Below are 15,975 nucleotides of genomic sequence, written 5' to 3' on the forward strand. Positions count from 1 at the left end.
ACCAGCTAGACAGCCCGTTGCTCTCCAATTATTCTCATCATTTGGGAGTGCTCGTAGACAGTAGACTTAGCAATAGTGCTCAATGTCAAGCAGCAGCTGCAAGGGCAAACAAAGTATTGGCATGCATAAAAAGGGGCATAGATGCAAGGGAAGACAGTGTAATTTTGCCACTGTATAAATCGTTGGTAAGACCTCATCTTGAATATGCAGTACAGTTCTGGGCACCACTCTATAAAAAAGATAATTTGGAACTAGAAAGGGTTCAGAGAAGGGCGACAAAATTGATAAAGGGTATGGAGTCATTAAGTTATGAGGAAAGGTTAGCCAGTTTAGGCAGGTTTACTTTAGAAAAGAGGCGTCTAAGGGGAGATATGATTACTATGTACAAATACATTAGGGGTCAATACAGAGAGCTTTCATGGGAACTTTTTACCCCAAGGGCCATACACAGGACACGTGGTCATCCCCTAAGGTTAGAGGAGAGGAAATTTCACAACCAGCAAAGGAAGGGGTTCTTTACAGTAAGGGCAGTCAAGATATGGAATTCATTGCCAGGGAAGGTTGTGATGGCAGATTCAATAGATATGTTTAAGAAAGGGTTAGACAAATTTTTAGCGGAAAGGTGTATCCAGAGATACGACCGTTAATTTAAAATAAAGGATAGTAGTGGATATAGGGTAAAAAATTGGATTGCAATATTGAGTCTGGGGGGATTTTCAAAATTGAAACAGATGGGCGGTTGCCTACTCTGGATTAATTTCAAATATAAGTGCAGGATCGCAGGAGATCCAAAATAGGTTGAACTTGATGGACTGGTGTCTTTTTTCAACCTCATCAACTATGTTACTATGTTACTATGCTCTGCTAGCAAATTTCCATTGTACAATTTCCTTTAACTCCATAAGGACAGTTACAGTCTTGTGTTCATCGGTGGTCTACACTTACTGTAGTAGACCAGGCACCAAGCTAAACACGCTTTCTTATAAGAAAATTGCTTGGTGTCAGTGAGTGTTTGAAAGCTGTGCCTCTCTGGACAGTGCTGAACTCGTATTATAGTAAGCTGGGAAATACTAATTTAAAGTGAGCTGGTGAGCGATACTGTCTATATCAGTGGTACCATAAGAGGACATCCTAAGTGTAACTGTGCAGTGCTCGTACAAAGAGTAGCAAATGATAATGCCGCCACAGCTGCTTGACCTTGGCCCGCAGGGGAGCTGCATATGGCTGCAAAACTGACACATACCAGTCTATATCTATGGAAATCTAACCAAGGCCAAGTCCTTCCTCTACATGCTGTAAGAGACCTGAATGAACCCACGAGAAGAATATCCATCTGCAGTCGTACAAAGCACATTTACCTGCTTGACTTTAGCTATGTCATGCACAAAGCTCTCATTATCTACAAAAGCCAACAGTTTCTTCAGCTGGCTCAGGTCAGTCACAAAGTCTTCCCCAATTCTCTGCATAGTGAGAAAAAATAAAACACACTCAGCTACGAGACAAACAGAAATACTTATTGGTAAATCAGTGGATACATAAAACACTCTAGTTACAGATGGAGGTGTTGTGTATAAAATGTTCATTACAAACATCGCTCTAGTGCTCCCACAGTAAATCAGCCAATAAACTTTAGTAAATTATGTCACTATGCTTGTATATACATTAGAAGAAAAATTGTATGTGTATTTTTTATAATGATAAAGCCTATTAAAATAGCTGTAGCCTTATGTATAAGTGAATCTTTGTTTGGTTAATGTACATTGACACTCCCTCCACCAGGGGGCTGCAGCATCACATTTTACCTCAGCAATAATATCAGATAGGCCTGGGTTGCACAGCATTAGCCATCGCCTTGGAGTGATGCCATTCGTCTTGTTCTGAAATTTATTTGGTTCTTGTTCGTAGAAATCCTTAAAGCTGTAAATAAATAAAAAATCAAATTAAGACCTGCTGGCAGATAGAACACAAGCTTCACAATGACCTGACAATATGTTAAAAATCAGAAATTAATCTTAAGAACATAAAAGATTCAAAAAACAGACATGTTTCTTTCTGTCAGTAAGGAATCTATGGTTTGTATGATTAATTGAAAGCATTTTATGCTACAAATACAATGATAGATTTAAGGTGTAACCGGAAGTAACAGTCTTGTGAGCTGAGAACACAGCTCCAGTTATTACCCAGGCATCCTTAGCGGACGCTCTATAGTTCATTTGAGTCATCCAGTGATTATTGCGACCTCCTCAGTCTATGGCCAACTACGACGTTGCATAAAAACCCCATTAATAATCTAAATGGTGAGGTGTCTGCTCATCCTACAAGTACTCACACGGAGTTCTTCACTATCTCTGAGTGGATCCTCGCCACGCCATTGACAGCATGAGAACCGATTACACATAAATGAGCCATATTTATTCTTTTACAATCTCCTTCTTCAATGATGGACATCCTGCGCATACGATCCATATCCCCTGGATACATGGCTGCCACTTCCTGAAAATGTATAGGAAAGCACACAGTGACACACAGGTCTGATGTTAATTTGAACGGAATGATACAAGTCCACATTGCAGATTTTCTTGAAATAGTGTGACCAGTCTAGCCTGGGATGGTTTTCACTTTAGCAAGGTGACTTCATGGGGTAAATTTATCAAGCTGAGGGTTTGAAAACTGGAAATGTTGCCTATAGCAAACCATTAACAGTCTAGCTGTCATTTTGTAGAATGTACTAAATAAATGACAGATAGAATCCGAATGGTTGCTATAGGCAACATCTCCCCTTTTCAAACCCCCAGCTCGATAAACTTAGCCCCATGAATGGGCCATTGAACAGAAAGGAAAATCTACATGCTGCATGCATCTGGGCGCATGTGAACGCATCTAGATAAACTACAGTTGGATGTATATTAAATGCATGTGCAGACGCATAGCATTTATATTCGTTTTCACATATGGTTTACACATGCGTTTTATGATACAAATGCAACACCAGTGGGTGACCGGCCTAAAATAGGGAAATACAATGCATTTTCTTACAGAACAAACTCTAGTCATAGCTGTAGTGAATACAGATAGGGAAGAACCCCCACCCTACTGATACATGTACAGAATGTGAGCTCTTACATCCAGGTGTTTCTGGTTGATTGCAAAGATAATCTCCAGATGGCGGGGCAGCAGCTTCTCAAATAGATGAACCGGCCAGCGCTCCAGAGCCTCGGGCAGCACGGTGTGATTGGTGTACGCACAAGTCCTCTTTGTTACGTCCCAGGCCTGGGGGCAGGAGCACATTGTATTGTTACAGAGCGCCATGCCCAGGGTTAGTACGCAGGAAGAAATCACAGATATATTTATTACCTACTAACAAATATTTTACTTCATGTCTCATAAACTCTCCATAATTGTGAAAATATATTTGTGACTCTTAAGAAAAGCTCAGACTTGTGTTTCAGGTTAAGTGGTCTTCAAGTATATAATGTAGAGAGCTCAGTCTTGCTGTAGGTTAGCGTCAGTCAGTCAATGTAATAGTAATAGATTAAAGGGATATATTTCAACAGCACCAACAAAGACTGTACGAAATATCCACCTGTTACCCCCAACAGGGCAAATACAGGTCAAACAGTCTGTGCAGGACATTGTGGTCACTGAGTGGGGGGAGCACCAGCAAGTCATGGGTCTAACTATATATATATATATATATATATATATATATATATATATATATATATATATATATATATATATATATACACACATACATACATACATACATACATATATATATGTGACTCCTGACCAAACCAACTAGAGATCTGTCATACTAGGAGGAAAGATGAAGGGCTAGATTTACTAAGCTGCGGGTTTGAAAAAGTGGGGATGTTGCCTATAGCAACCATTCAGATTCTAGCTGTCATTTATTTAGTACTTTCTACAAAATGACACCTAGAATCTGATTGGTTGCTATAGGCAACATCCCCACTTTTTCAAACCCACAGCTTAGTAAATCTAGCCAGAAGTCTCTCAGACATGTATGCAACATTTCCAGGACTCAGGTCCATTGTGTGTATTAGCAATAATATAAAACACTAATACACACTTTATCTTCAAATCTTAATTATGCTAATGTGTGGGCTCCCTGATCAACTTACATGTTAGTTTTCGTTTTTTTATCCCTTATCCTTTTTTATTATGCATTTTTCACTACAAATCAATAAAGTTTGGTCTTAACGCCCATCCTGAAATGTTTGAATAAAAACATATGTAAATGCTTCCAACTTGAGATATCTACTGTCAGAAATATCATTAAGAAGAAAGTTAAGGGGAACTATTGAAGTCAGGACAAGATCTGGAAGACCCAGAAAAATCTCTGGTAGAACTGTTTGTAGATTGCAAAGCAGAACCCCACATAGTGCAAAGGAACCACATAAAGGATTAGCTGACACTGGAGTACTAGTACACAGGTTCACAGTACAGCATTTACTTGCACACAAAAATGATCTGCATAGAAGACTTGTCAGAAGGAAATATTTCCTATGACCTCATCACAAACCACTAATTAGATAAGAGAATATTCAGAGCAGTGCTGTGGACTGATGAAAGCAAAAATATCCATTTGGCCACAACCACAAGAGATATCCTTGGAGAAAAACAGGTGAAGCATTACAAGGAAAGATCACCTTGCCAACCATTAAACATGAGTAACTATGATGCTTTGGGATTTCGTGATAACTAGTGTAATAGGAAATATTACCCAGGTGAAAGGAAGAGTGGAGACACCTAAACTAGAACTAACTTACCTACTTTTCATTCTTCGCCTCCGGGCGACCCTGGAGGGGAGGAGAAATGTGAGGACGGAAGGGGTCAGGGTGAATCGCATCATTTTCACCCGCCCTCATGACATAAACGCAGCATTTTAACACGAGGGTGTGGGGGGGGGGGGGGGGGAAATGACGCAATTCACCCTGAATCATGAGGACTGTGGTCTAGTCCACTTCACTGTTAAGTGAGCAGGATGCAGGAGAATGGCTGCTGTCCCAGGAGACCCATTCTGGGAGAGTGGGAAGTATGACCTAGAAGCTAATGACCTACCCAGTCTGTGAACACACTGAAGCTGTAAAGAGGTTGGGCATCTCAGCTTCATATCCAAAGCATCAAAATCATCCAAGTACGGGAATGAAAGACTAAGGTTTTTGAATGGTCTTCACAGTCTCCAGTTTGGAATACTATTAAACATCTGTGGGGAGATCTGAATCCTGCAGCTCATACATGCCTAAGAATACTTCTAAGAAGAGTTCCACAAGGAAGTGAGAACAAGCATGGACCACTAGTATACCAGCCTCCATCATACTGATTGTGTCTTACCCTGTCCCAATCCATGTTTTCCAAATCGACTAGAATCCTCATGAGCTCAGGAATGGCAAGTGCAGGATGAGTGTCATTCAGCTGTATGGCAACCTGCAGAACACACATTTAGTCAGAAAAGTTACAGTGCTGAAAACTAGCCAATGTGTACAGTCTGTAAGTAAGTTTGGAAGCAGTCAAATGTAAACTGCTCTTCACCACAACTGCAACTGACAATGTCATCAAATCCACATTACTGTATATGAAAGCTTGTGTACTACTGAGCTATATAATATTACTGAAATAGCTAATGTGTTTTTGTTTAAAGAGATCTGTCCAGCATTCTGTCCTGTCCATTAGAGAAACAATTATTGCTTAGAAGGATGGTGCTTCTCTATGTTGCAACAGTGTGTTTAAGAAGGAGTGTATTTTGAATATGTAATCTACTTCTAGATAGATTATTGTTTGGTAATAAATGATAAGGTAAAACGAACAGTCACATTACTGTATATAGACAATAATTTACCTTATCTGGGAATGTATCGAAGCAAGTTCTAACTGGGTCTCGGCATCCAAACTTGGAAGACTTGAATCGCCTGATGATGTCCTGCAGAGTGGCAGCTACCACAAAGTATTCCTGCTTGAGCCGCAACTCCTTACCTTCAAAGAACTGCAGGGAGGAAGCACATGTTACATTATCTGTATTCAATTCCAGGCCACTCAGCTTACAATAAGACGGGCTGCTCATAAAGAGCTATGACTTACATTGTCATTGGGATACAGAACCCGGGAGATATTTTCAGCCAGATTTCTATCCAACACAGCCTCTATGTAATCACCAACATTAACTGTAACAGAGAGGGAGTCAAATGTTATTAAGGGGAAAACGTATATCTCATTTATGGATTATGGATTATATATTCACAATGCTTTGCATATTTTTTATCATTGATAAGGTAATAAACTTATTTCATAACACAACAGTATGTATGCAGCATTTAAACCAAGCATTTCTTTATAATTTCATTTATAGTGCCTCGAAGATACATCTCTTGTACTTTTCTTGCTAAACTGCTGCAATTTAAGCTTCTTTCAAAAGCTAGTAACCATAACTTCAATGATTAATACAGGCAAACTCCCACTGTCCGTTTTTCAAGTGGCTAAGAAGACTTGTGTTATTTATCATTATACACTTCCACACATATTACACAACTGTCAACATAAGGAGAAAAACAAACAAGGTCATTTGCAACTGACCATAGTGGCTTGTTGTTTTAAAATGGATTAAACAAATAAACAAGATCACAACACTTCAACTGACTCTGTCCTTTATTCAGGCATCAGGGGTGACTGAATCACAACTGTCCAGGGGGATCTGGTTTATTTGTGAGGCTCCATCAGAACAAATACAAATACAAACAACATTGTGTTAGGACTAAAGATTAATTCATTTATTTTTAGGGGATGGTACATCACTCAACCCTGGAATTAAATCATTAAGCACAAACTGCACACATGAATTCGTATTAATGTCTATTAATTCCAATCAAATTGAATTATTTAGATTCAGTATTAAATTTCCATAAGGGACATTTAACATTCAGATGTTGATTTACTAAAGCTTCTAAAAAGGAAAAGTTGTCCACAACAACCAATCAGATCCTAGCTATCATTTTCTAGAATGTACTAGCTAAATAAATGATAGATAAAATCGATTGGTTGCCATGGACAACACCTACACTTTTCCTTTTAAGAAGCTTTAGTAAATCTATCCCTAAGTGCTTGTAGACTCCTTGTGCAATCAGAATCAACTGGCTATAGTTCCTATACAGGGGCAAACGCAGGATTTGTAGAAGGGGGTTACCACACCACACCACCAGTGGGCATGACCAGCATGCATGGGGGCGTGGCTATAATTTTAGACGTTGCTTGGCTGCTCTCCAACTCTTCCTATCCCCATAATATACATGGGCAGTGCACTACTGTTAGGTGCACACAGCTCTCCCTTTTCAAGCAGAACCGTGTGAAGTGGGGGCAGGGTCCAGCCACCTCAATTATACAGTGCCCCAGGCATAGAGAGGGGTTTCCAGGCACTAGAAATCCCCCCCCCCCCCTCGGTTTACCTATGCTATACTTGTTTTACAGGACTTGTCACACAACTAAACAATAATCTGGCTTGGAGAGTCAGGGCAAACGTCAGGACCTGTGGAGCACCATTGCAGCATAATATCCCCCCCTGAATGTCTCTGCTTCTCTCGGCTGTCTCTGCCTTCGTCTCTTCACCTTTGTAGTGTGATATTTGTCTTGCAAGTTGAGTTATTTTACTATATACTGCTAACTAGCAGCACATAATTCATTTTTAATGTTTGTGTGGAGCAATCCAATAAATAGTTACTTGTAATGTGATCCCTTACAACTGGTGAAAATGTCCATCGCTTCATTATGAATTACAGGTAGTCTCAGCTTCCCCAAGACAGTTTACATTTTTGTCAGACTGGATGTGTAATTTAGAATGACTATTTATCCAGAACACAGACTGCTGACGCACATACATAAACAGGGATGCTAGGAATAGGAGCTTGTAGCTTGTTTTACTGCATTATGCACTCAGAAATACCAAGAGGTTGTTATAGAGGTTTCTCTACTTTGTGTTACAAATCAATGGGAGTCCTGACATAATACAACACATTGGGGTATATTTACTAAACTGCGGGTTTGAAAAAGTGGCGATGTTGCCTATAGCAACCAATCAGATTCCAGCTGTCATTTTGTAGAATGTACTAAATAAATAACTAGAATCTGATTGGTTGCTATAGGCAACATTGTCACTTTTTCAAATCCGCAGTTTAGTAAATACACCCCACTATATGGATATGGGATGTTATACTGCGAACTTGTGCTTTTTATATGCTCGTAAAAATCCAGGTAAGTTTTAACCGTCCTAAAATTTACAGTGAGCAGCATTTTATCCCTCATCGATTTCATAAATTCAGTGCACTTCCACGTAAGCTGCTCAACATCAGAATAACTACAGTATCTCTATAACATTTCACCTGAGCTGGAACGTGGCCAAATAGAAGGTAGCATAGATGAGGTCATGGACCCTTCCCTTCCAGCTAGTGAACTTTCACTCTCAGTCTTTCTACCTTGTACATAACTAAGACCTGTGTGGTTCATTATAAACACAACACAATACTGATTCGTTTTTCACAACAACTTTCTATACTCTAAATATAAGGTTTCTCAGTTGTATAGAGCTCTATTCTACTACAATACCACCACTTGAAAAATCAGGTTACACTGTGGTATATTGCAAATAAAATAATAATTGCAACCTGATGACCTTGCCAGAGTTCACCCTTAAATAGCAATAGTCTGGTGCGGGCACATTCTCCTTATATAGTCATTGTAAAACTGTTACAAGAACTGCAGTGATAATCACAAGAGCTCGACGCTGTCCTAAGCCTTGTAATATTCTGTAGTGGGGAAACCTGTTGATAGACGTCTCTATCTATATAGTAGATAGGCAGAACCCACAGCACGAATATAACAAAAATAGAAGACTGCTGATGGAAGTAGTCACTGCATTATAGTTCCAGAATACAGAACCGGAATGTTATGAATGTCTTCCTACGCCCTATACAATAGACAGGCTGTATGACTTGCATGGTCTAGGATAGAGCTCCCATATGTAAGAAATTGGAAATACAATTATAACGTGTTTCTTTATTCCTTAAATTTGCCATGTTTTGTTATTAGTGATTGGTGACCTGTATAATTCCAGAAATTATCAGTGCAGTATAATGACTCGCTGTGTAGTTTATCATTGTTCAATACAGAAGCTGTCCTGACAGTCTACATGTAATTTTCATGTAAATGCAGAGAATATCTCTTTCTAGGATCAGTTCCAGTACAAATGTCCCTTACAATGGGAACAATTAGAATAAGCCAGCAGTCACAGTATGAATGGTGTGATTATAGCTGCTGTCATATCTGTGCTTATCTTGGGAAACAGCCCTCAGCTTACAAAATGCTAAAGGAATTTTCTACTCGCTTTTCTAATACTAAAGCTTCAATTAATACTGTATGAAAACTTTTTAAAATGACACTCATCTTGTGGATTGTATGAACATGTACATTGTACAATCTGATTGATAGTCACATTACATTTAGTTGCCCTTACAGAAGGTTGTGTGTGTGTGTGTGTGTGTGTGTGTATGTATACATATATATATATATATATATATATATATATATACACACACACACACTCACACACCCCTCTTCACATCTTCATGGTGGGAATATCCTAGCTATATCCTAGCCGATTTGTCAAAGTTCCAGACACTTTCTGTAACCCCAGTAAAGCCTATTAGCTAACTGATTCTCTATTTAATGTAAGCTTAGACATCATAATACAGTACTACACTATTGTGCTCTCTCTGTTCTTTCTAGTACCATATACATGGTAGATATAATACATTTATTACATAATTACTTGTTCTTACCACTGCAACAACAAAGTCGCTTACAGGGAAATAAACAATACTGTGATTTCTGAAATATATTAGGTAGAGGAAGGGGGTGACGGTATTACAGGTTGGTGATTTCATTAATATGAAATAAAACACTCCCAGCCACCAAACTTTGAGAGGTCTATACGAACACCTTCCTCCCAACAAGCAGGACAATCACAATCTCAAAATGCATGAAAGTCTTGCTCAACATTCCTACTGTATATTCTCCGGTCAATTAGACAGGTGCACTGATACAGCCACCGGGGCAGAGCTATTAACGTCACATATTTCTGTCTGAAGAATGATCACCAGGGCTGGAAATTGCAGTGACCAGATCCACGCTTTTGTGCTAGTCTCGTGGAAAAAAAATCTCATTTAGGGCCGGGGAGGGCTGGCAAATTTTAGCCCAGGGGGTAAGACTCGACTCAGAAACCTATTAGGAACATTTTAAAGGACAAAAAATGCAGGTGGCCCAGCCCAAGGTAGGTCTCTATGGGACGAGCCCAGACGTGGCAGCCCCCCTGCCTGACCTGCCAAGGCTCAAACCCAGTGGCATCTTTTAAGGCATTTTATAAGTTATATTTAATGTTTATGAAATGCATATATAACATTAGAAACTCTAGCTACTAGCATTACCATGCCAAAGTGCATCTTCTTACATTGCTTTAAGTTGCTGTAGGTATTTTGGAATGCTAATTGTTCAGTTTTTGCCATTTGCAGCATTTAAACACATAGGAAGGCATGAGATTATCTCTAAAAATGCAAATAAGAATTCATATCAAACACGCTAGGGCTAACAAACTGCATTTAAGATGGCAATGGATATGTGGCCAAAAAAACAAAACTTGTGATTAATTTCATTTGATGTGGCATGAAAATGACATATGTCAGGTTCACAATAGAAGACTTGTTTGGACTACTATACAAATCCTTTTTCTGAAACTAAGGGGCATATTCACTTGTCCGCGTTACTCGCAAAAGTAACACGGCTTGCCCACTATTACCGTTATTACGGTAATAGTGAGCGTAATTACCGTTATTACGGTACCTTTGACGCCGGCTTTGAAATCCGGCTTAGAATTACCATAATAACGGTAATACTTTTAACGCCGCGAGTAACGCAGACAATTGAATATGCCCCTAAGACTCAGGAGAAAAGTGGAAAGTACATGGAAGATCTGAGACATCAGTACAATTTCATTAAATGTCAAAGTATATAACCGTTTGCTTGGGTATAGTTCGAAGTTTAAAAGATATATATAATCCATTTATGCCAAAAGTAAAAGACTTTATACTAAGCAGAAGGCATGACGCTTGGACATGAAAAACAAAGAGAAAAATGTCTGCAATGATCTTACACTCCTCTAGGTTGAACTCATTTGGTGCCTTTGCTGACCACAGCCTCATGGTGTTCACAGTGTTGTTCTTATAGCCAGGAACTGGAGTGTCATAGGGCATGGCAAGGACTACCTGCAGAGGGGAGAGAAGAGCCCATCCAATCATCAGCTCTGATAATGACTGCTATGGTGTCATGCAGCGGTCACTCGAAGCATCTCGTGTAAGAAAGTTGTATAAAACAATAACAACCAAAACTTTTATTTAAACGATGGTGTGACAGACCTTATAAAAAGATCTCTCTAATATATTCAATTTGTCACAAAACCTCCCTCCACATGCAATTATAAATCAAAGCACCAGAAGGAATAGCTGCAACAAATCACATTAAGACATTATGAAATATCCTGCAGGTTGTGGTAGCAGGAAGCAGATGGTGTAATGGTGAACGGTCCACACGAAGAGTGTGCTCTGTTCAGAATAATCCACTAAAATGGATCTGTCTCCTGCACACAGGGGATGAATCAATTCTGTGGGATGAACACTTTGTGTGTCACACCTCAGTGACGATAATAGTTCCTATTGTTGTATTATTATGAATATCAGTTTCTTCCACAAAATGGCTGCCTCCCGTGTGTTATTATGAATATCAGTTTCTTCCACAAAATGGCTGCCTCCCGTGTGTTATTATGAACATTGGTTTCATCAAAAAAAATGGCTGTCTACACTTTCAAACTGATAATACTTCTAAGTGGAAAAAGGGAAAACTGAAACCTTTCCTATGTCAAATATACATGTTAAGGTCAAGGAGAATAGATGTGACCATGAAATAAAATGAAAGCCAGGGATGTATTCATCTGTGGTAGATCCCAGCAGGGTGCTTAAGAGTGTAACCCATGTGTTAAACCTCTCACATTGATATACATAAAAAAATGAAGATTTAAGGCAATATTTGGATTCAGACAGCCGTATTCTAATTTCCCTGATATTAGGGTCCAGTCATCTCTTCTAGAAGTAAGAATTAACCAAAGAATCATAATAATTGGGTTATTCCTTCTGGTTTTAATATGCCAATTAGGGTTAAGGTTCAAATATTTATTTAGCAGAATCAGCAAATCCTAAAATATGCAATTATTGTATATCTAAATACAATAAAAGGACTAAATCAACTGGGCAAATGTAATACATAGAAATGAGATGCACGTAATTCTATCATTTATGGCGTAAGGAAAATGCATTGATACAAACCTGAGTATCAACCCACTTTGTGCCCTCAGCTGTGTGTTCTACTTTCCCATAGAAATGCACTGGGAGCATAAACTCAGGACGGGCCTTCTCCCAGGGGTTACCATATCGGAGCCAGTCATCGGCTTCCTCAACCTGTGACAACAAAGGAGAAAGAATAAGTAGTCCAGGGAACAATGACATGTAACATTTACAAATATAAAGCTAAAGGACCAATAAATAAAAATAAAATTGATGTAACTTGTAATATTTACAAATCTGGCATACACAAAACTTTACATAACTTGAAATGGAGATTTTTTACAGAACATTTTTGTTTGGCTTGCAGTTAGCTCACATTGAAGGTTATTTCTTTTATTTAAATAGCAAGTTAAGTATCTTTTAAGCATCCATGTGATAGTCATTTTTCTTAGTTGTCCTCCTACAAATCTACTTTTCAAAATCTCTCTGGAGGGGAGTGCAGTATGGCTGCCAGTCACACCCAGACTGAGACTCACAGCTCTCAGCATGTCATATGAAGGCAGAGGGGGGAGGAGGAGGGATAAGATTTTACATTACATAGAGTAGGTAGAGATCAGGGAGGTGTTACCAAGAGGTATATTTACTAAACTGCAAGTTTGAAAAAGTGGAGATGTTGCCTATAGCAACCAATCAAATTCTAGTTATCATTTATTCAGTACATTGTACAAAATGACAGCTAGAATCAGATTGGTTGCTATAGGCAACATCTCCACTTTTTCAAACCCTCAGTTTAGTAAATATGCCACCCCCCAAGTCTCTCTGCTCACTACATAATCATGTGTCAGTCACATGATAGTCAATGACACTGTGCACATAAATCATTATTAGCAGCCTGAAGAAACAAATGAAACAAATCAAGAAAAACTGGTGATACCAATATTCTTTTGATAGCCTGCCACAGTGATTTATGCTGACAAATACACATTTTTTTCATGGGATTGCTACTTTAAGTCCATAATACTGATGTCAGCAGTTTCAGATTTCATTTTTAGCTACACTGATTACAGTGTGCTTGTAGCCAAAAGGAAAATAGTTTGTCTGAAATATATTCTCTTCTTATAAATTCACGAAATGAATGCATAAATATATAGATATTGTTGAACTACTCTATTTCATGCAGGACAAAATGTAGATTTAGTGGTCTGTTCAAAATTGTACACTGATGAGCTGGGTGTTGATAATTGTGTTATCAAAGCCAAATTAATTCCCGTTATGACAGCTCATTCCAATCCAAAACTTATTGGTAAAGACTGCAACATGTTTCATTAATGGGTGTACTTACTAAATACCTATTATTTATTTATAAAGTGCCAAAATCTTCCACAGCACTGTACAAAGTAATACACACAGGGCATTGTAACAATTTTAACCTTTTCACAAACAGACATTATTGGGTAAATGTATCAAACCTTCTAAAATGTATAAGATTCTAGCTTGCATTTATCTCATACATTCGAAAAAACGATAGCAAGGATCTGATTGGTTGATATGGACAACACTTCCACTTTCTTTTTTAGAAAGTTTGATAAATTTACCCCTAGGAAAGAGAACCATCCTCAAAGAGCTTACAATCTAAAGGAACAGCGCAAGAAACAAGAGGTGAGGAAACATGTAAATTGACACGGTGTGTATTATAAATCAGATTGTGTGTCAGAAGTTATTTATGGGGTTGAAATATATGAGTTTTGTTGCTTTGGACCCGATAAATGCCTATATATGTCATATTTTCTGTAAAATCGCTCTGCACATGCCTAGAAACAAGCCAAACAGAACAACGTCCAATTCATCTTCGAGCATAAAGGACCCTGACTACAGCTTACAACGGAATGGGCGTTTGCACGCAGTCAATGTACAGTAGGGACGTGCCAAGCCTACGCGCACGCATCAACATCCGATTCTCTTAGGTAAGTGTTTTTCAGTCTCATCACTTGCACCAGCTACAGGTCCGGTGTAAGTGACGATTACTAGTGATGTCAGTCATGTATGCATGCTATTATTATTATTATTATTAATTTTTATTTATAAGGTGCCACAAGGCGTCCGCAGCGCCGTACAGGGACAAACAAATTACAATACAATGGGAGACAGCACAGTACAGTAAACTGTAAGCACAGTAACTCAGTAAGCTCAATGCACAGCTAGAGAGGGCGGGGAAGGGGGAGGGAGGATTCGCAAACTACGGGGCCCAAGAAGGAGGGCGCGGAAGACAGGGAGACCCCCAGGGGGGGGGGGAGGGAGTGAGAGTGGACGTGGGGTGGAGGACCCTCGAGGAGGAGGGCTAAGTAGCTGGAGAGCAGAAAAACATTATGCTAAAAAAAAAAAATGCTATAACATGTGTTTGCAATCTTGAGCAATTGTAAAAATGCATTTTATGTACAGTAGGCATTAATAACATCCTAATAAATGTGTTTTATGGGGGGATGAAATTTTGTTTCTAATGTTTTGTCATTAATGACTATATTATGACTATATCAATTAATGAGACATTAATTAAGGTGTTTTTTTATGTGAGTTCTTTTGGGACTTTATATTCCACATATGTATTGGACGTATCCTGTAGTGTATTTATTGTCTGTTACAGCAGAGTGGACCTAGACCGGTATTCATCAACAGACATATCTTTACATCAGCTCCTTGTTGAATATGGACGTACATATGCCAGATTCATGCACGTGGTTTTTAATGAATCAGGCCCTGAATGTCTGGAAGCATTAGTAAGTGAGTTCCAGAGATCAGGGGCAGCACAAGAGAAATCCTGGAAACATGAGTGAGAAATAGTGATCAGAAGAATAGAGGTCATGTGTAAAGCAGAAGTTCCATTTGGGAAGAGTACCTGGAGATTAGAGAGGAGCTATAAGGAAGTGCAATATATCTGAGGGCTTTGTAGGATAACACTAGGATTTTGATTACATCCTCTGCGTGATAGGGAATCACTGTAGAGACTGACATAGAGGAAAAGCACTTGAGGAGCTGGAGGAAAGGTGTATGAGTTCACCTACAGAATATAGAGGCATGGAGTGAGCCAGCCGGTTCAGTGGTAGATCATAGAGTAGAGTGTTGTAATAGTCACACCGGGATATGATTAGAGCATGGACCAATATTTTAGTTATATCATACTTGAGGAAAAAATGATACAAGAGATATCTTTGCTAGGCAATGGAACGGATTTAGAGGGAGAAAATGTGACAAGTTCAGTTGTATCCATATTAAGTTTTAAGCATCAGTAGAACACAAAAAAGGAAACAGCTGCATGGCGGCCAGGAACATGAGTGAGCAGAGATGAGAGATTAGGATCCTAGAGATAGATTTAACTGTCATCATTATATAGCTGAATTTAAAACTCAACGGGTCGGGACCATATGTGTAGAGGGAAAAGAGGAAGGGAGCCCAAGGACAGAGCTAACAAAGGATGACAAGGAGAGGAGACAGAGCGGGAATGGGAGACACAAAAGGTTTGGTCAGAGAGACAGGAGGAGATAGTAGTATAAGTATATAGTATTGATCTTTGACTTTAGCACTC

The 15,975-nt window shown here is 39.0% G+C and overlaps 1 protein-coding gene across 2 annotated transcripts in view; it reads right to left on the minus strand.

Moving 5' to 3' along the window:
• PYGB (glycogen phosphorylase B) overlaps positions 1–15,975 on the minus strand; it is a 64,724-nt gene that overhangs the window by 9,253 nt on the left and 39,496 nt on the right. For both annotated transcript variants that reach the window (XM_075203774.1, XM_075203773.1), the window contains exons 5-13: positions 12,438–12,569; positions 11,213–11,324; positions 6,103–6,185; positions 5,864–6,007; positions 5,359–5,451; positions 3,124–3,270; positions 2,330–2,493; positions 1,803–1,917; positions 1,359–1,460 (exon numbers count right to left, since the gene is read on the minus strand). In XM_075203774.1, the coding sequence (XP_075059875.1) occupies positions 1,359–1,460; positions 1,803–1,917; positions 2,330–2,493; positions 3,124–3,270; positions 5,359–5,451; positions 5,864–6,007; positions 6,103–6,185; positions 11,213–11,324; positions 12,438–12,569 (1,092 nt within the window). The remainder of the gene's footprint in view (positions 1–1,358; positions 1,461–1,802; positions 1,918–2,329; positions 2,494–3,123; positions 3,271–5,358; positions 5,452–5,863; positions 6,008–6,102; positions 6,186–11,212; positions 11,325–12,437; positions 12,570–15,975) is intronic.

Source organism: Mixophyes fleayi, chromosome 3, assembly GCF_038048845.1.
Source record: "Mixophyes fleayi isolate aMixFle1 chromosome 3, aMixFle1.hap1, whole genome shotgun sequence".
Lineage (NCBI taxonomy): Eukaryota > Metazoa > Chordata > Amphibia > Anura > Limnodynastidae > Mixophyes > Mixophyes fleayi.